This window comes from Takifugu rubripes, chromosome 21 (genome assembly GCF_901000725.2).
Source record: "Takifugu rubripes chromosome 21, fTakRub1.2, whole genome shotgun sequence".
Taxonomy (NCBI): domain Eukaryota; kingdom Metazoa; phylum Chordata; class Actinopteri; order Tetraodontiformes; family Tetraodontidae; genus Takifugu; species Takifugu rubripes.
In genome coordinates this window covers 14,998,941-15,018,526 of record NC_042305.1, presented here as the reverse complement: position 1 = coordinate 15,018,526, position 19,586 = coordinate 14,998,941, and the positions used below count along the sequence as shown (strand labels likewise).

Sequence of the window (19,586 nt, the reverse complement as noted above, 5' to 3'; positions counted from 1 at the left end):
CCCCCTAACTCTGACCCTAATGCAAACAGTTAGTTGCGAGGATCAGCCAAAATGTCCTCACTTTGCTAGTAATATTCTTGAGGAACTACGAAAAAGTTGCCTGTAAAACATTTTTGGCAAATTGTAATTTGTTATGTTGCACTAAATAATTAAAAATCACCTGGAACACACAGACGCTCATGATACAGCCTGAACAAAAAGAAGGGAAGCTGGTTTGTGTCGGGTGTAAAATTCCCTGATCAAATGTCACACCTCTTGTGTGATCACACAAGTAATTCCATCCCGGTAGTTCCATCCTAGAGCTACAAAATTCCATGAACACCTAAACAGTATAAGTTAATAAAAACGAATATTAATTTGAAAGGGGCTGTGTAGTTTATACCCTTATTTAACCCCATACACTTAGTGTATAAGTTCATCAAACCACCCGTTCGTCATATTTGACAGTAAAGAAAAAACACACCTACCGCGCTCTCCGGCTGCCAAAGATTGTTTAAATTGTAAGATGAGTTACTTGCATTTGTAAATACGTTAAAACCCTTCTTTAGTTGACGGCCGACAATATACATACTAACTAAATCGGTTGGATATTTTAATAGTGATATAGAGAGATTGAAGAACTCTAGTCTTTGCGTACCGATAATATAAACCGAAAACGAGGGCAAAAGAATGGGTTTCAGCAAAGTGTGTATAAGTGAGATACTGTGATTCAGATACAATCTCTGCAATCGGGTTCTCCAAGGACGCTCCTCTTCCTCCTTTTTCAGGTGCACAAGTATCCTTCAATAGTCAACAGTAATCATCGGAGAAGAGACTCGGCTCCTGCAAAGAGCTTCAGCCTTCCTGAAATTTAGAGCTCTTTAATGGTTACACTAGGTGAGTGTGAATACTAATACTAATACTATTAAATCTCTTAATACTGCTTAATTGGTCACTAAAGCCAAAATACATTTATGTCACTGGAATGCTCTTAGAGTCTAAGACTCTTTCATTCGTGAAAATACAATAACAAAATTATAATAGAAATAAATAAAGGCAGCAATGTTTGTTTAGTTGCATCAACTATTTTAACGTAGGTTTGCGAAGAAGTGTAATTTTAGCAATAGAATACGCGCGTGTTTTTGTCTTTATTATAATCTGAAGTCTTCATATGACGTCTTCAGTATTGAATGCCAGTTTCTGCTACATATTTACATGTTTATTCACGCAACAACATTCTTTGGTGTGACTGCTATGCTCCTCAGTATTTAAGGTAAAGTTTGTTGCAAACGATGCAATTATTCTTGTGATTCCATACATTGCTTTTATTCGAAAAATGGAATATGCACGTAAAATTAAATTACTATCCTGGCCTATCCTGTATATAACCTGATATTGTCACATATGACCTCAGTCCTCAGTTGTAATCAATCAATCAATCAATCAGTTAGTCGATGAACCTCACCTTGCGAACATGAGACTGAGGCAAAAAAGCTGGCAGGTGCAAGAGGGTCAAATTGGTTTGTTTTTATAGATTTGAATGTGTATAAGGAAGAAATCTGCTGCTACAGTATCCTTGACCTGAGGACTCCAGGCCGACCTTGTTATTGTTTCTCACACTGAGTTTGGGTGGACCAACTAAATGCTTGCCAGATTTATTGGAGTTTGCTTGACTGTTGTCCAGCCCGTGTTGACTGTTCACGTTCCCTCCGTGCTGGTTTATTGTATGTGCTCTGTGTTTTCCCTTTATGACTCCTTGTTTCAGGTAGCAACAAGACAGAGCCAGACCACACTCTTGTGTCTTTCAACCACCAGCCTGCGATGTCATATCCTTCGTCATGACGCGTGGCATGATCAGAATGGGAAGAGGCGCCCGGCTGGTGCTGCTTCTGCTGCTGTCTGCAGCCGGAGAGTCCGTCAGTGAGTTCACATTTCACATAATTATATTTTCATATTATATTTTGGAAAAGTATTCCCCAGAAAAATGTTATCCACTTACAAGAAATCACCATTGTGATTCTCGAAATATTGTCTCCAGCCTACCATAGAATGGAAAAAAAAGGTTTTTTTTTAAACATGTAAAAGCCGGAGTGACCCCCTCATATCACATAGTCACCCACCACCGTCCTAAAGACCTGTTCTGGGGAGATTCCACAGATAAGGAGCAACACAACAACAGTTAATATTCCTGCAGACGGGTTTCTGCGTGCAAAAATACACCTCCTGAACCCTCCACTTGTTTGTTCTTTTGAGGTCAACCCATCCACTTGTTCATTATTTCTGCTTCCCCCTATGAATCGTCACGTGTTGCTTGCCGGTCGTGGTTGCCAGGTATGTCTCCACCGGGGACGCCTGTACTGCTCGGCTGTAGGTCCCCTGAGAAGGAGACCTTTACCTGCTGGTGGCTGCCGGGTTCTGACGGAGGGCTGCCAACCACACACCGCCTCTATTACGACAGAGAAGGGCAAGTATTCATCTCCAAGTTCAATTCTTCGAATTTATTTTCTTATTCCATACAAATCCTCATCTTTAACTTAACGGAAATAGGTCAATTTGACATCTGAAACTATTTTTATTCTTTAGTTCTGAATGGATTTAATCACTTGCGTGTTAATAAATGTAATAGATATATTTATGGAGGAATAAAATGACCAGAATATATGCTAAATATAGTAGTTATAAGCTGTTTGGGTGAGTTAACTGCAGGGTTATAAACTAGCAGGTGGAAAAGTACGAAGAGACATAAAGCCATGTACAGATGGAGGCTTCCAGTGGACGGAGGCTAAAAGGATAATCCTGATACCAATAGATCAAGTGAACAAACGATTATTATTCAATCATAGCATTTATTGAGTATATGGGCCTGTAGTCCTTTATGTGCCGCTACCCTGTTTAACTGTGTTGACCTATGTTTTTGTGCGAGCAGAACCAGCAGGGTTTGCTCAGACCTGGTCAGTAAAGGTCTTGTTTTGTGTCCACACAGACTGACGGGACTGCAAGAGTGTCCCGACTACGAGTCAGCAGGCAACAACTCCTGCTTTTTTGACAAGAGCCACACGTCCATCTGGGTCGACTACAGCCTGATAGTGGTGGCCTTTAACGCCCTCGGAAATGCCACTTCGGACCCCTTGAAGATCGACGTGATGGAAATTGGTTGGTTGGCAGCTGATGATTAACTTGTTTGGTTCCACCTACAGGTCAAAAACTGCTCTCCTTTACGTTTAAGAAGCTGAAACTGCAAATGTAAATTTTAGAGGAACCGCTAATGCAATTATTGCGCCTTTAAAGCTCAATTTGCACTCCAAACGGACCGTGTCAACGAAGAAAGAGATTCCAATATATTTTTACATGATCTGCCTGTTGCAGCCTTGTTTGAAATCACGGAGTTAAATAGTCACATTGGACTTGTCCCAATACACTTTGAACTAGTGATGATGAGGTATCACTTCACGCTGCCGCTATTGATCTGGCTAATGATTGCCGTGGTTTTATTGGCGGTCAGAGTTTCTGAGCATGCGGTGGAGAGAATGAGGCAGGACAGGTTTATGCCTCGTGTGAAACTGGTTCTCAGCAGCAGAACTTATATCTCCACCTTTGTCTGGTCTGCAATTCTTTACTGGTTGAAGCACAGCTCATTGTAATCAACTACCAGCTCACCTGAACTGACTGAGATCGGAGCGATTGCCACAAAGAAATGTGTGCAGATAATTCTGGTCTTCCAAACGGTTGCCCCACAGGTCTGCAGTTAAACATCAATACATCATCCATTAATGGTAAATATGTTACCATCAGTTGGACCGATTGCTGTCAATTCTGACACATGACACTCGGGCTAAAACACAGCCTGAATGAAACCACTGACGTAAACTCTTAAAGCATGCGTCACACTCAACTAGCTTGAAAATATTCTTAGAATTTAGGTTTTTTAAATGACGAATTGTGCAGAGATGTTGACACTGTGGCCCCATTTGTGCTCACTAGTGAAACCAAATCCCCCCGAGAATGTGACCGTGCTGGTGGAGTCGGATGAGATCCCAAACCTTCATATATCCTGGGAACCTCCTGATAACACAGATGTCAGATCTGGCTGGATTACTCTCAAATACAGCCTGCGGGTCAGACAGGAAAACAACAGCAAGTGGAGGGTGAGTTTCCAGTGATTTGAATGTGAGTGGAATAGATTGAGTGTCCAAGGTAGTTTTCTCTGTCAACTGGTTCTGTGATTGGACAATAGATTGAGTGTGAATATTTGATATTTGTTTTACTGTAGGAATACCTGTCAGGCAAACAAACCCACTTCAGCCTGTACAGTCTCACTCCGGGGGTGGTGTACGCGGTCCAGGTCCGCTGCAGACTAGACCACGGCTCCTGGAGCGAGTGGAGCGAGGCCGCCTTTAAAAAAGTTCCTAACTGTGAGCATCAGATGATCTTAAGCCTCCACTTCTGTTTCTGCCTTTTGATCACAGTGGTGTGAATTTCTTTTTTCAGCTTTGCAGAGAGGAAAATCCTTTTGGATCTTTGTTTCCACGCTGTTTGCGGTCCCATTTATGGCAGCCATGTGCATCCTGGTCATGAAGTGGAACTAGTATGTGCACCCTGAAAAAGCCAAACAAAAAAACCCTCTACATTTTAATATTTCTGTTAGGTCCTGACTCAGAACTTTCTTTTCTTCCCCAGCATCAAACGGCACATTTTGCCCCCTGTACCCGGTCCGAAGATAAGAGGAGTTGATTTCCGACATCTTAAAGTAAGGTTTTGTGCTCTGTTCTCATCTTGTTTTAAATGCGTCCCATTTAATGCTGTAATTGTTCCTGCCAAACCTACAGGATGGACAATCTGAAGACTTCAACACTCTGCTTAGCAACCAGAACTTCCCTCTTATGGCAACCTGGAAGGACCACATGGAGGAGTACCTAATTGTGACAGAAATGGACAGGAATAAAAACTTCTTCCCTCCCTCCGTCTACTGCGTAGGATCAGAGATTCAATGTGAAGACTTGCTGTGCTTGCAGGACCATGAGAAGGTCAAGGCTCATACCGCTAACCACAAGTTTGTCTCCGAGGAGAGTTTCACCAATACTGAGTCTCAGCCGGAGGACGGGCAGACAGGTTCCCATTTAAATCCCGCTCCCTCAAACCCAACAGAAAACAGTCTGCTGTACTGTACAAGCACTCTTAACCCACACGCGATCGGCGGCTACGTGGATGTCGGCCCACACCTGGACCACATAGAGGCAGACAGCAGTGCAGGAAGAAGGCTCAGCAGCGGACAGGCAGAGAACTTGTCAGATGACTACAGCCGGGTGAAAGACGTGAATGGTGGCAGTGTGGTGTTTCTGGAAACTACGCCTGTTCATACTTCCTGTCAAGAAAAATATTACACTGACTGTGAGCGTCTCAAGAATAAAAAACCTCCCGAGGTCACACTGAGAGAGGAAGCGGTCACAGACTTCAACGATGGTGGATATATAGATGCTGTCCCTCACACGGCTCTAATGTAAAGCCTTGTTTTATGGCCTGAGGGGGCATTCTTCCATTCTACAGCTTCAGACTAGAGGCCTGCATGCCTCCTATGACCTCCTTGAACTTATGTAACCAACCAGTTTGTCAAACTAACCAGTTGAACATTAATCATGACATAAAGCCCAAACTGGCCAGATCATGTGGGACACCCGTGGTCCCAGGGTTAGCTGGATAAAACAGCCATCTGTTCACACTTAAGAGCATTGTGATCTGGCGATTGGAACAAGGTGGCACGGCTCACACGCCACCAGTGAATACATCCAGCAAATAAGCTGACCTTTCCCAGTGCAGCAGATGATCCATTCAGTCAAGGAGACCGCTGGTGTCGTCCTTCCTTCATAAGTAAATTATTTTTGAAGTCCTCCTGAGGGAATCACACACACACACATGCCACATTTTGCCTTGGAGGTATTAACAAGTTGATAAATGTATATGATTTTTAAAGATGTTTTCATGTAACTGAGTACATTTTTGCAATTTACACTTAAAAATGAGGTAAAATAGGATGGAAACTAAATTCCATATCATATTTTTCATCTGCATCAAAAGAGTGATATAATAGGAACATCTAAGGAAACTGGGTTGGTTTAAAATATCTTTATTTTCTGCATCAAAGAGCCTTTCATCCTCCAGTTCTTCCTGTATCAGAGTTTTAGACCCAATGACAGAACCTTTTCTGTTAGAGAATTACAAAAAGACAGAGGCACCTACGTGGGTGAAAAGCTACAATTTAGACCCATTTAACACGAAATGAGCAGGGCAGCATGAGGCTGGCGTTTGTTGTCCAGGTGATGTTAAATGATGATACTGTGCTGTACAGTTCTATTAGAAAAAGGTAAGACTTTTTGTTGCTTCTCCTTTAAAACAGCAAAACGTAGCTCAGAATGAGCGACACCACCTCAACACAACAGGTACCCGTTATTAACAACTTATAACAACTGCATATGCAGCAAACATCTGTGGATTCATTCGAATATCCTTTTAAAAATTAATTACAACAATTTGTGTTACAATTTTTAAGTAAACAGAAAAAAACCTCCACAAAAATGTATGATGAATACCTGGTAACAAAACCTATTTTCCAAACGTAGTGGCAGGTAGTGCAATATACAGTATGTAGCACAATAAGAGAAAATAAAGAATAAGGGTCTACTCTGTAGCGTAATTGGGGGATATGTAAACAGCAAATCTATGTTGTGTCCGCCTGTAAATGTTATAGATCGAACAAAATCACTAATTAATTGCCGTCACAATGAGAAACGAGAAACTATTCCTGTTAGACCAGTGCAATATATCCTATTAACAACTGTTTAGGAAGTATTATTTTGTCTATGTAAATATGACTGAGCACAACTGTAAGATTATGCAATTAAGATTTCCAAATGTGCTCCCAGACTGTTCTGCAACCATAAACCTTTACATTCATAAACTTCAATTTGTCAGAGGATTGTCGCAGCCTTAAAGATTCCGATATACCGACACACTTTCACGTGTACGATTAATATCGACTCTGATATGCTATAATACCTGCTTGTTTCCTCATGTTACATTACACCACTAATGCTCAGGGCAACGCTAATAGGCAATGAATATTCTCAGAACAAAAGAGAAAACAAATGGGGGGAAAAAGCAAGAACCTTGCGGGGTGATCGAACAACAAAACAGTGGAAAATCACAACGCAAATCATCAAATCCCAGGTTTGGTCCAAGCGAGTGAACTGTTAACATATATAACGGCTCATATACAACCTTCCACAGATGGTTATATTATGTGTTTCTGTTAGACAAAAACTCCTCCGGATAAAAGTGATTCACAGCAGCATCTGACAACCGTCGCACACCCCAGTATTTTTCCTTCTAAAAGTGGTTATCGGCAAAAGTAGCTCATTTGTGAGGCACAGAAGGCTTTAATACGGTCAACTCTCCTCGCCGTTGGTGGTTTCAATGCATTCACTTTCCAAGTGCATGAAGCTCAGCTGTTTCTCAAAGTTCAGGAGTTGGTTGCTGCGATCCTGGTCGAAGATTTTGTTCCAAATTTTTACTGAGGAAAAAAAAAAAACAAGACAAATTTAGAAATTTTCCTGGATAAAGATTGTGTACATCTGCTCCTTTGTCGAACTTACGGTATTCTGGTTCCTCTGGCTGCGGGTCACCAGAGCTAGTTTCAACCTTCTCAGCCAGGGGGCTGGTCTGCTGCGCTTCCTCTGCGTCTGTCTGCTCCAGATTCAAAAGCATCACCTCATAGGCTGTCCTGGCTTCAGAAGACAACTCAATCATCTTATGATAGAAGTCCTATAGATGACCCACGGACATGAAGCATACATCAGTCATTGGGAAACGATGGACAGCCAATAATGTGACGTACAAATGAAAGGAACCCGACCTGTGCACCGTCGTAGTTGAAGATGCCCACCAGACTGACCGGTACTGCCTTGTTAACGCAGCGGCCCAGGGCTCTCCGAGAGAGGGCGAACACAAACGGCACTGCCTGCTCTCGGCAAGTGTCGATGATGGTGTGCAGAGCTTCATCCAGGCCTCCTGAAAAAGGTGACATTGACACCAGGATTGTGGTCACTGGTAGCAGTTGCTAATTGCACGTTGAATCTGTTACAATGACTTCTGAAACATTCTACATTCTGTATTCTACAGATTTGGCATCTTACACGGGCACCTTACCTTTGGACTGAATGCGTTCACAGTTGGGCGAGATGATGACACACTTGAGTTTCCTGAGTTTGAGGTGTTTCTGGACCTCTCGGAGGCCCATCACAATCCGTCTTTTCATGCGGGCCTTTATGGGGTCCTTCTGGTACAGGCGGTCCTGGAAACGTACCAGCTCCTTCAACAGGGTCGTCACACATTCGTCCACGTCTTTGCTCAGCATCTGGGTGCAATAGCTTAAAAAAAAAAAGTGTAAACGCACAATATGTGTGAATCGGTTCACAATCACCAATTGATGTCTAACATAACTCATTGTATACGCAGTTAAACACCAAAATCTTACTCTCTGAACTTTCTGCTGTGGATTTTGAGTCTGCCGGCTGGGTAAGACACGGATGGAGACGCAGCGATTTGCTGCTCCACTGTCTGATCTGTCTCCAGCTCTTCATCACAGTCTTTTGCCACTTGATTGGCATCATTTAAAGCTGACAGGTCACTCAGTTCTTCCGCTGGGCTTCCAACTTCACCTGAGGGTTCAGAAACATAGTTACCACTATGATCAACATTCAGCTGATGTGTACGCCTGCAGATCTCACCTGAGGTGTTGTGCTGTTCTTCCTCTGCAGCTTCATCGTCAGGCTGACACTCCTGTTCAGGCAGCAGTCCTCTCTCTTCCAGCAAACGTCTTTGTTTTCTCTCCTCTCTTTCTTTCAATATGACCTGAGGATCAGAGACATTTATTTTTAAGGTGGATTCTTACACCTGTCATTGCAAAGGAATTAGATCCTGGCTTAAAGGTGGCTTACTTTTTTAAGAGGCGTTGGTTTCTTAGCTTTGGGCACCTCTCTCTGCTTGCCTTTCTTCACCAAAGGGCTGGTGGAGTCCAGAGGATTATGGGCAATTTTGTCCTTCTGCCAGGGTAATTTCTTTTGGACAGGGGGTTGCTTCTGGACAACAGGTAATCCTCCCCCAACTGCAAAAAATGTCTCAAGAATGTACTTCTTTCCTGAATAAAACATATTCAGATGCCATTAGCAGCCATAACCCACCGGAAAGAATAACAGACTTGGCGTCCTGCCTGTTTTTTTGAGTCTGTTGCTTTTTTTCAAGGGTGGCCAACACGTTTCCTATGTCCAGCTGAACAGGAGCTTTGCTCTTCTTCCCTGACATCTTTTCAGTTTTCTGAAAAGGTAGAAAGAGGTTGACCTGAAATGCTGTAATAATTTAGACAACATGCCCAAATCAGTATGAAAGACTCATTTCTCTACACTAACCTGTGTATTCTGAGCTCCAACCTGTCCTTTGGGTAGATTTAAATTTTCCTTGGATGGGTCATTCAAATGATGAAACCCTTCTTTTTGAATTTTCTGAGAAAGAAAGCATAAAAAGTTGTTTTTAGAAAAAACTGTGTATTAAAAACAGGAAACAGTATCCAAATTATAAGTTGGGCACACATATGAGGACAAGCAACTGAAAGGTACCTCATAGCATAGTTTTGCTGCATTGCTGCTTGGCATCATCCTGTCATTCACAGTCAAAGACAGAAATAAGTCCGGAAACTCTTCTTCATCCTTGCAAAAATAAATAAATCTTTCATTTCACTATACAATCAAATGAACGCTTTGTTTTCCTCAGAGCAGAAAGTTTTGAGTGTGACCGAATGGGAAATAAATGCACTAATTAAAGTTACCTCAATCTTTGGAGGCTCCTGATAACTTGCAGGCCCTTCTGACTCAGCTTCAACATCTTCACTTTTAGTCTTTTTCTTCTTTTTCCTACGCTTCTTCTTTCCTGAGGTGACATCTTCCTGTTGTTCAGGATTGTCCTCAGACTGATAGAAAGAAAATGACACAATCACTGCATGACTTTTAAAATGATTTACAAAAACACCAGGGGTTCTTAAATCTTAAATTACTAACAATAAATGTAGTTATATATGTTGGGCCAAATTACGTGCCTAAATATATGCTCTCCTTTCACATATCTAAGCTCACAGAGACTTTGTTAATCATTTGAAAAAGCCTTTTTTCATAAAACTGTCAGTGCCCTGTAAAAAGAATGTTACATATCATCTAACCTGCAGGTTGCTGCAGATTTTACTCTTGTGAGAGGCTGGTTTCCTCGGAGGTTGTGAGGCAATGTTGGCCCAAGACGTAAGGGCTGCCTGACCTGTTCACAAAATCAACCCATGAGTGGGATTTTTCCTGTAAACAATGTGTTGCATTCAATGAAATCTGGCAACACAATTTTTCACCCACTCTGAGCTATTGTGGAGGAGTCAGACGTGGTATTAGTAGTTATTTGTTGACATTCAGGCTGTGATGGGATTTCTCTCCTGCCAGACTATTGGACAGAAATTCTTGAAAAGCTTTTGCAGAAAAGTACATTGTATGAAATGTGATATTTTGGACTCACCGTCCAGGAGAATGCAGTTGATTGCTTTGGAGGGCTTGAGGACCTCCAGTTCTCGACATGACAAGGGGCTGATTTGTTACCAGCCAACTCTGGAAAATCATTCATCCTCACCTCAAATGGGAGGAAGTCTGACTTTACTGGTTTTGATCTTCCTGCAGAGTTTGGGGACGATCGTGCACCTAGAAACCCTGTAGTCCAAATACATAAAGTCAACAAACATAAAAAACCCCACTGAGCAGTCCAGAAATGTTTTAGCAGCGCTCCACCAAGGCACCAGGTGATCAGGACCTTCAATTATTACCTTTTTTCTGTGCGTCTAGGGAGTGCTTCCCCATAACTCTGTCTTGAGAAGAAAACTCCTTGTTGCCTTGTAAGGTCTAAAAAGACAAACGTGAAAAACTGATGAAAAATTTCAATCTATTTTTCTATAACCATAAACTAAACCTAAAATTGTCAATGTGTCCAACCTTTCTAACTCCGTGGCTGCTGCTCGTCCAGCCATGACTCCTTGACATTTCCTTTGGTCCAGTGGACCCCCAGTTCGTATTTGTCCTATTCATTGCTCCCACACCTGACAGGTTACTAAACATTTAAAAATATATTACACTCAAAATTAAACCAAGCCTTTATTTACATATATTACAGATCTTTAACAAGATCTAGGTAGATCTGTGACATTTCCCTACCCTCCTAAACTTTGCTCTGAGACACATGGATCTGATGAGATCAGGTGAGGTGCTTTAAGTGTCTTTGGCTCATTTCTCTGTCTCGCCTGTTTTTAGTGGCCATTTGACTGGAGCTGAGAATCTGCTCTCCTGAGAGAAGATCACCAACTTATCATGAAATGTGACCTTTTACAAAGATACTAGTTGCATTTCTATGTGAAACCCGACGTTGCAAAGTGCGGTAAAGTAAATCAACCACCAGTTTACGACGAAAATTTACGAGCAGATTACTGAAGAACAAGTTTCTCCAAAAGCCAAAAACAAGTTAGCTTACGCTTGCTTGTTGGGCTAGCTAACTGGCTGTTTTAAAACCAAAAAAACTTTTTTGGACGGAGAATACCTTGTACATCGTTAGGACTCCCTACTTGTAGTCAGGTGTCCACATCCTCGGACAAAGTTGCACGTGTTGTCATACTTTGCTACATTCATCACTCGGGACAGCAAATTGTATATTCACGCATTAGCAGCCTGTTTGTTAGTATGGTAGTTGCAGCCGATAGTGTAAACCAGTGGGTAAACAGCTGATTACGGCGGTTTACCCAATCAGGTCATGCTGCCAAATGGCGCCGTACGCACGCGCCGAACAGGTCCCCTCTATATAGTAGTTTACGGTTATGCCCGTTTAAAAATATTAACGCGAATGACGCGGTCGATGCTGCCAATATTGAGGAAAATGTGTATAAAAATAAATGGTCAAAGATAGTAAAAATTAACCGACATAGGTGAAAGAACAAGACCATACACAGTTAAATGTTCTCATGACGACTTTTTTTTTAGACTTGTATAAATAAATGAACTGAGTCATAAAATTCACTGTTAATATTTACTTTGTTTTTATTATAGGAAACAGAATATCATTTCTTACAAAAGTATACAGCATCAAAATGACAGTCTTGTTACAAAATACTGCATTATAAAAGTATTTATATCCATCTTGTGGACATCACACTTGCATTAACATTTTGTTTGCTCACCCATTTGCACATTCCCAGTTTGCCACAAGCAATACTTTTATTGCATTTTGAAATGTAGCATAAACTTTGCCACATACCACAAAAATAAGCATTTATTTTTGATAGTGTCCAAGAATTAAGTCAATATATGACTTTCCACAAGTTGTTCACATTTACACCAAAACAGTGGTGCCTAAAATAACTTAAATGTTTTTATGCCTCTTACTCCTCCTTTTGCCTCCCGGCTGTTCTCAGAAGAACCAGGGGGATAACGAATGAGATCGATGTGAGAAGAAAACAGGTCTGAGCTCCAACTATCCAGTAAACTATGAAGAAAATGCAAAGGTCATCTTGAAATTCTTTTTTTTTTTTTTCCATACACAATTTTTGTTTTTACAGGAAAATTAACCAAGAATGCAATTTCCATACAGTATGTTAAAAATGATTTTTTTAAATAATGAGTTTTGAAATATCTGGCTAAATAAATATACTAGCTTGTGTCTGTCCTTACTTACCAGAAGAACACACCACTGGGCCCAGTGCTCTGGCCAGAGCACCCACACTACGGAGAATACCCATCACTGTGCCCTTCTGACTGGCTGAGCCTAGAAGAAAACACGAAACACATTATAAAACAAAATCTTTGAATTTCAACTTTTAAGACAAACAAAAAGGCCAAATAGTTTCACCGTGTTCAGATACAAGTGTGGAGAGGCATGGGACTACGATGGCAGCAGCTGTAAAAGAATGACACAAACTGTAAGCAAGGAAATACTTATATATAATTGTTAGAGAGGAGTGACCTTTAAAATATTGATGTGTCAACTGCAGTTTTATTTATACATCATTGGATTTGGACACGTATCAGAATAATTAACTTATTGTGCTGTAACATAGAGTAATAGTAAAAAAAAAACCTCACCAAATGAATACAAGAGCAGGCCGCAATACAATACTGCTGTATTCCATGAGAGACCGATGAGGATGAATGCTGGGATCAATGCCAAGATTGCCTAAAATAATAAAAAAGAGTGTAAGTCTATAATGGTAACCTTATTGGTTTCTGCATAAAAAGTAAAGGTTTACCATCCGGACAGCATTGATATGATGCCCAGGTTTGATTCTGCGTGCGTATCCCCCCTGAATTAAAGCCATGGTGACACCGATGAAGAAAAACATCTTTCCCTGTTGCATGCTGAATAGAAAAAAATAATCAAAAAGTCGTTATGTTTAGAATAAGTGAGTCCACAACTTGATCTGTGAGCTCCTACCTTGTAAAATGGAAACGCTGGTGAGTCAGAAAACTCAGGGTGAACTCCAGACCAGAGAACAAAAACAAATAGCAGAAATAAACCAGGCCCAAAGCTTGAAGCTTCTGCATTCCTGTAATTATTTTTTACCATTCAGTCATACAACTGGGCCACATGTTTCTGTCTTACAGATGATTTTTGAGGCAGTATGTGCATCGAGCTTACTTTCTTCTGTAGGTGGATCTTTTACCCTGGTGACGGCTGTAAAGTGGAACAATGACACAGGGCTCAGGAGATCCTTGGATTCCCCAAATCCCGATGTGGCAGCCTTGATTGAGACAAGAGTTTTATTTTGTTTAAACTTATTTCCAATCTCAGTGTATTTAAGTTAAATTCCAAAATTCATCAATATAGTTTCAGTCATTAATCTACATGACATTTTCTAGGTGAGAAATTTGCCTTACTTTCCCTTTTAAAGACATTTTTAGTGAAACAAAACACATCAAGATAATCTAATGCAAATGTTTGCTTTAGTTTATGTGTTTGAGTTTGCACAGAAAGGATGTGAGGAGACTAATTTTCCTCTGTAAACAGTGAATAAATCAATATAATAAGTCAATTTATTTCAAATATTTGCTTTTAAAAACAATAAATACACCCATAAAACAAACGAACATCTGCTCTTTGAGCTAAAATCAATGCTGTTCTGTAATATAGCAAGTCTCGTCCCAACCTTGACATCGGCTGAGAGTGTCTCTGGCAGCATGAACCAGATGAAAAACAGGTTTCCAACACTGAAGGCCAAGGCAAGAAGAGCTGGAGTTTGGAATAATATATTATCTGGTGCTGTGGAGCTGATGGCAAAGTAGGCCCCCAACAGAGGCCCCACAGTGAAGCCCAGAGAGAAGGCGATGCCAATCATGGCCTGGTGATGATACAATTCAAGTTAGGTATACTGACCACACTGAATGCAGAGAGCCCCTATCCCAGCTCACCATTCCTCGATTCCTCGCCTTCGGACAGGGCAGGTCAGCAATAATGGCAGTGCAGAGGCTCACGTTGCCCTTGCAAATGCCTCCGATTACTCGAAACAGTAGGAACATGCCGAAGCTGTGGGAAACAGCCCAGACTGCATAAGACAACATCAGCCCTACCTGGATTACAGGGAACAAAATTAGATGTGATCAAACAAACATGGGTCAATATAAACCACTATCAATCGCACATTACATACTGTGTTAAGTAGTCTAGAATGACATTTTTACTCACGGTGGTAAGAAGAAGCAAAGGTCGTCTGCCATAGTGGTCTGACAGGGCTCCAGTTACTGGGGATGCCAGGAACTGGAGCAGGGAAAACAGGGACCCAATGAGTCCTGAAAGAAAGGGAGATGCAAACAAATAAGGGATCAGAGTTGTGAAAAGCAAACAACTGCATCAGCTACATCAGATGTCATATCACTTCCATATACCTCCAAACAGCACACTGTTGTATTTCTTTTCCATGGGAATTCCCAAAGCCTCTCTGAACCAGTCCACCACACTCTGCAGACACTGATACACGCCGTCCTGTTTGGATGCAACAAAGACAGCAGGACTGTGACATTACCAATACAAATTAGCAAAAAGAGGTCAATATACAATTATAGCATGAATCAGCAAGAGTCTGCACAAAGGCGCAGCCCATGCCTAATAATCTTATCACTCATGAGTTGGTTATGACTCCGCTGACATGGATTCTTCGCACAAAGCCTCTATTGTTCAACAGATGTTAAAGACAGCGATGTCTGTACAATACCTGTCTTTTTGTAGTATAAAGACAGTCTTCTATTGAAAAACAAATATTTCTACCCACAATGCTGCAAGACTACTTTAGTGAGTCATAATGGCAGCGACTTATATGTATAGAGCTATTAGGTCCCAAGATTAAAATTAGGAAAATAACTGAGCTGAAGCTACTAGATCTTATTTCCTCCTTTGTAAAATAACCCATATATTTATGTTTGACACATTACTTGAAAATAAAGAACGGATAATGATAAAGCTCACCCCCGTTTGTGCATAATGTTCCAACAGGGAGGGAAATAATGGCAGAATCAGTGTGAATCCCAGTAGATCCAACAGCAGGATGACGAAGACTCTGATTATAACTTTGGATGAGAAGTGGCTGCCCTCCTCTGACGGTTCGTTTACAGTTGACATTCCTACAGATAAATATGTACTCCTCTCTTTGCAGTTCTGTAGAGAAAAAAGTATTAAAAAAAGTTTATTTTTTGAGCAAATGGTATTGCTTTTTTAGCAAATAGTCTGTGGAAAAGGAGTGCAAGATTTATATGTAAGGCAATGATGAACCTCATCCATGTGCTTTTATTAATCCTGGAGCAAAATGGGCATGACTTCTGCTCTCTCACCTGCAAAATTCATGGCATATTTACATCACAGAGGCCCAACATTTAGTTATGGCTTAGCAACTAAATCAACGCAAGTTGAACACTTTATCTCTATTAATGATTGGAGGAAATGCCCAGAAAATATGCAACTCTTCCTCTATTCAGAGTAAACTAAGCCATATAGCAATAATGTCCTGGTTATAACGTGGATATATGTCAAGTGTTTTGGTTTATACTAGCAGACAGTGCAAAGAAAAAGGGACGAAAATGACACATTCAGTGGAAATGTTTTCATATATTAGAAATCTAATATGTAGTAAGATAGATTAGAATGTATTTTTAATTTACTTATGGCATTCAAAACTCACTGTAAAAAAAAAGAAAAAGAAACAACACTGAACATAAAAGGTTGATATAAACAAAGGGAAAAAACTTATATTTATCAATTATGTGTGTTTAAGCGAATCCTGTGAAGATAAACTCGAATGTCCATCAGGCACACAAGGAAACAGCTCAGCAGGGGAAAAAATGAGGAAAAGTACAGAACAAATGACAGGTTCCAACCTTTTTCTATAAAAACCACCAGTAGTTACAGCTAAAAAAGTGATGTAGATGTAATGTAATACAAAATTATCCTCTTTTAAACCACAATAATGAAAGATGTACATGCAACTGGCGGTGTGATCGAGTAGTTATTGCTTGCTGCCAAATATTGCCATCACAGCTTTAGAACGCAACTTTTTAATAGAAGGGAAAGAAAAGAAATGGAGCCAATAAAGCAGCACATCAGTGAGAGAACGTACCTGACTGAAGAGGTTCTATGTTCTCTGTTCCTTCCTCATCAGTCCATTTTTACGAACCCACACCAGGAAGCAGTGTCCTCTTACGGGCACGGCGTAGCGCGCGGCCTCAATGATGCCTTCACGGGAATTACAAAAACACGCTTTTCCCCTTCCACTTACGTACCATTACTTAATTACAATTTCTTCCTTTGTGATTAATAATATGAACACGACACACACAACAGAAGCCTTGGGCAGCAACGTCTGAGGTCAGAATGTTGGCGAGAGAAGAAAACGACGGTTTTAAACAGCTGTCTCAATCGTAAAATAATTGCATCTACCCGGTGTTCAGCGATGTCCTGTACTGAAACAAAACAAAATAAACGGCACGTTTGATTGAATTCTGTATTTATTTACATATTACATTTCCCCTTAAAGTGAAAAGTATAATAAAGAAAGGGTTAAAGAATATTAAAGTGAAATTTCCTACGGCACTTGAATACAACATAACGAAATCAGGTTGGGTCACAAACTGTGACACAAAATCAGGTTTTGCACAAAAAACAGCCTGATAAAATCTGCATCTTTTGGTTAAACTGGACTGAACCACTAGAATCGAACAAATGTCCAGAAAAAATTTGATGCATTCAGAAAAGTACAATTACAAAGTACAGTCTGTAAAATGTAAACTCTCACACGAAGAGGAGCTTTATAGTCCATGGATCTTTTATATTCATTCAGGTTGCCATCTGATTTATGCAGGATTTTCCAGTTTAACCTGCCCGTGTAAAGCTGGTTGATCAGAGAAATGGAGAGTGCCGTAGTGGGAAATAGGCTGCATAGCAGAGCCATTGTTCAAGTTTGAACACACTTTAAACTCCCTTTGCTCAGGATCATCCTGGGGTATTCTCTGGGTGGGACACATTTCTGAGTTGGTGGCCGGTGGCGGGAAGAGTCCCTCTGGTATGGAGCCCTGAGAGCATTCAGGTTGATGATTTGTACCTTTAAGGTGTATAGAAGCTGAACATTTTGAGTTGTGCTTTTCCAATATGTGCTTCTTCAAATCTATGACACACTGAGTGCTGAATGGACATCCTCTGCACTACAGACCTCTCTGTTGCTTCATGGCAGTGGCTGTGTCTTTCTCAAGGTCTGTTTTGTCTTCTTTTTTTGCAGCGGTTGCTTATCTTGCTGCTCCGTTATTCTTTTAACAGATTTGCTTCTCTGCAAGAGAACATTTGAGATGTACCATTCCACCTTCTTGCTACTAACCGTGACTCCTTGGTGACTCAAGGAAATAAAGTGAATCCAACACACATGCACGCACCGTGCAAAGTGCACCAAAGAACTCTATTGGGAGGAAAGGAAGTGACGCAATACGTTACCCAACGGAATTTCAGCCAGAAGCCTCCTCTCTCTCCTCTCCTCCTCACCAAGTAGACCAGCATTGTTATTTCTTGTGTAGTTTTTCTGCTCCCCCCCGTATTCATCTACAGGTATCGCCGCCTTCAGAGCTGCATGCTGACCTAATGACCTCTAACCCCGCTGACCCACTAAACTGGACTCTACCGGCAGCTTATTTTAATTAATATAATGTATTTCTGTGTGTATTTCCGTATGTTCTCCCTATTCTCTCCTCCACCTGTCCTCCCACCTTCTCCTCTCTCTACCCAGCCGACCATCAGCAGGAGGGTCCCCCTACATGAGCCTGGTCCTACTCAAGGTTTCTTCCTGTTAAAGGGGAGTTTTTCCTTGCCACTGTTGCTTGTTGGGGGTCAGGTCCTGGGAGTCTGTAAAGCGCCTCGTAACAATTTTACCTGTTGCAAGGTCCTGTCTGTGGCTGCAGAGGGGGCAGAAAAACATGTGTTTCTCATTCTTATACAATATTGGAAACTTGCTTGCTCTTTCAGTATGTAATTATATAATATGACCTGTTTTCTATTTATTTTGTTGTGTGAAATGTTTGCCGTTATGATAATCCAACGACACCAATGACGTTGGGACTTGAAAAGGCGCAAAACTGGCAGTAATACAAATCCTTGCAAGTATTTTTTGGTTAACTGCTTTTATTAAGTTTGACAGGAGGTTTCTCACTCTTGTGTACATCTCCAGCGGGCCTCATGGTCCCAGACACTTCTGTGAGCTCTGCATGTAATTTAGAGCCAACTGGTTTGTAATCAGTGTTTATTAAAGACACAGAAACTTCAGCTTTGTTGGCTTTCTTAGGAAAATCGAAGATATTCCCACATGGATGTGTTTCCCTGTAATGCATCTGTTTGGCTTTTTTGTGTTTCCTTTAGAGAGATTTTCATTCCCCTCCTCATTATTACTAAATTCAAATGATAACTTTGAGACCCAAGATGACCGTTGAGCCCTTTTGGTGATGCTGCTTTCATGCTCAGCCTTTGCCTTTTTTGGGGGGAAGGAGGATTGGGGCATTCTTTCTTAGAAGGAGAGAAACATTTTTTTCTGAATCGTTCTGAATTCTCTGGTTTCTTGAGGGGTGTTTCAAGGTAGTCCTGTTCCTCACTTTTGTCTAAAATGTCCCAAGAGCTGCATTTAAAAAATCACATGGCTGTGATTTTAAAATACTTCTTATTTCTGGTTTCTGTGTGTTTCTTTGGTGCCATTGTGGGATTGCAGCGGAGATGCTTTAAGTGGGATTCTTGCCTTCAGGTGATATGTGATCTTCCCAGAAACACTGACTGACAGTAAACAAAGTTTCAGGTTTGATTCCTCATCTTGAACTAAACATGGGTATGACGTTCTAAACGAAACTAAACTAATTCTTGAAAATGTATACAAGTACCAAATAAATACAAGTACTCACGACTGATGACAACCGAACACACCCCTACCATTTTTCCCGCGAATAGAACTTCATCGGGATACTTCCTGTCGTAACAGGAAG

At 41.0% G+C, this 19,586-nt stretch overlaps 3 protein-coding genes across 4 annotated transcripts; 1 reads left to right on the top strand and 2 right to left on the bottom strand.

Moving 5' to 3' along the window:
• Window positions 1-765: 765 nt before the first annotated feature.
• prlrb (prolactin receptor b) lies at window positions 766-5,960 on the top strand. The gene is given in 9 exon segments (NM_001078625.1): window positions 766-876; window positions 1,745-1,899; window positions 2,311-2,443; window positions 2,963-3,132; window positions 3,961-4,124; window positions 4,250-4,391; window positions 4,468-4,564; window positions 4,657-4,726; window positions 4,806-5,960. Coding segments are annotated over 8 exon segments (1,533 nt in total). The 5' UTR covers window positions 766-876; window positions 1,745-1,817; the 3' UTR covers window positions 5,481-5,960.
• Window positions 5,961-6,084: 124 nt separating this feature from the next.
• Window positions 6,085-11,868, bottom strand: secisbp2 (SECIS binding protein 2). 2 transcript variants are annotated; one of them, XM_011616011.2, is made up of 18 exons: window positions 11,644-11,868; window positions 11,265-11,393; window positions 11,046-11,160; window positions 10,880-10,955; window positions 10,579-10,766; window positions 10,422-10,506; window positions 10,241-10,332; window positions 9,854-9,994; window positions 9,645-9,734; window positions 9,438-9,530; window positions 9,213-9,345; window positions 8,970-9,136; window positions 8,760-8,883; window positions 8,507-8,690; window positions 8,179-8,399; window positions 7,886-8,040; window positions 7,626-7,794; window positions 6,085-7,543 (listed from the first exon to the last, which is right to left on the bottom strand). In XM_011616011.2, the coding sequence occupies exons 3-18, from the start codon at window positions 11,136-11,138 to the stop codon at window positions 7,419-7,421; spliced, it is 2,136 nt and encodes a 711-aa protein (XP_011614313.1). In that variant the 5' UTR covers window positions 11,139-11,160; window positions 11,265-11,393; window positions 11,644-11,868; the 3' UTR covers window positions 6,085-7,418. The 2 variants fall into 2 exon arrangements, with proteins under 2 accessions (XP_011614313.1, XP_011614311.1); XM_011616009.2 differs by lacking the exon at window positions 11,265-11,393.
• Window positions 11,869-12,112: 244 nt separating this feature from the next.
• Window positions 12,113-16,804, bottom strand: mfsd10 (major facilitator superfamily domain containing 10). The gene is made up of 13 exons (XM_003975224.3): window positions 16,697-16,804; window positions 15,553-15,741; window positions 14,976-15,072; window positions 14,776-14,879; window positions 14,502-14,660; window positions 14,240-14,431; window positions 13,732-13,834; window positions 13,528-13,639; window positions 13,343-13,451; window positions 13,179-13,269; window positions 12,946-12,993; window positions 12,772-12,861; window positions 12,113-12,582 (listed from the first exon to the last, which is right to left on the bottom strand). Exons 2-13 carry the CDS (start codon window positions 15,703-15,705, stop codon window positions 12,479-12,481), a joined length of 1,362 nt encoding a protein of 453 aa, XP_003975273.2. The 5' UTR covers window positions 15,706-15,741; window positions 16,697-16,804; the 3' UTR covers window positions 12,113-12,478.
• Between the last annotated feature and the right edge of the window lie 2,782 nt (window positions 16,805-19,586).

Coding starts and splice junctions, on each gene's coding strand:
- secisbp2 (XM_011616011.2), bottom strand. CDS start 11,138: ATGAATAGGACAAATACGAACTGGGGGTCCACTGGACCAAAGGAAATG. Junction 9,346..9,437: donor TTGGAGCTCAGAATACACAG/GTTAGTGTAGAG, acceptor CTACCTTTTCAG/AAAACTGAAAAGATGTCAGG. Junction 8,884..8,969: donor AACCAACGCCTCTTAAAAAA/GTAAGCCACCTT, acceptor TCTGATCCTCAG/GTCATATTGAAAGAAAGAGA.
- mfsd10 (XM_003975224.3), bottom strand. CDS start 15,705: ATGTCAACTGTAAACGAACCGTCAGAGGAGGGCAGCCACTTCTCATCC. Junction 12,994..13,178: donor CCTGCTCTTGTATTCATTTG/GTGAGGTTTTTT, acceptor ATTCTTTTACAG/CTGCTGCCATCGTAGTCCCA. Junction 12,862..12,945: donor CACACTTGTATCTGAACACG/GTGAAACTATTT, acceptor GTTTTCTTCTAG/GCTCAGCCAGTCAGAAGGGC.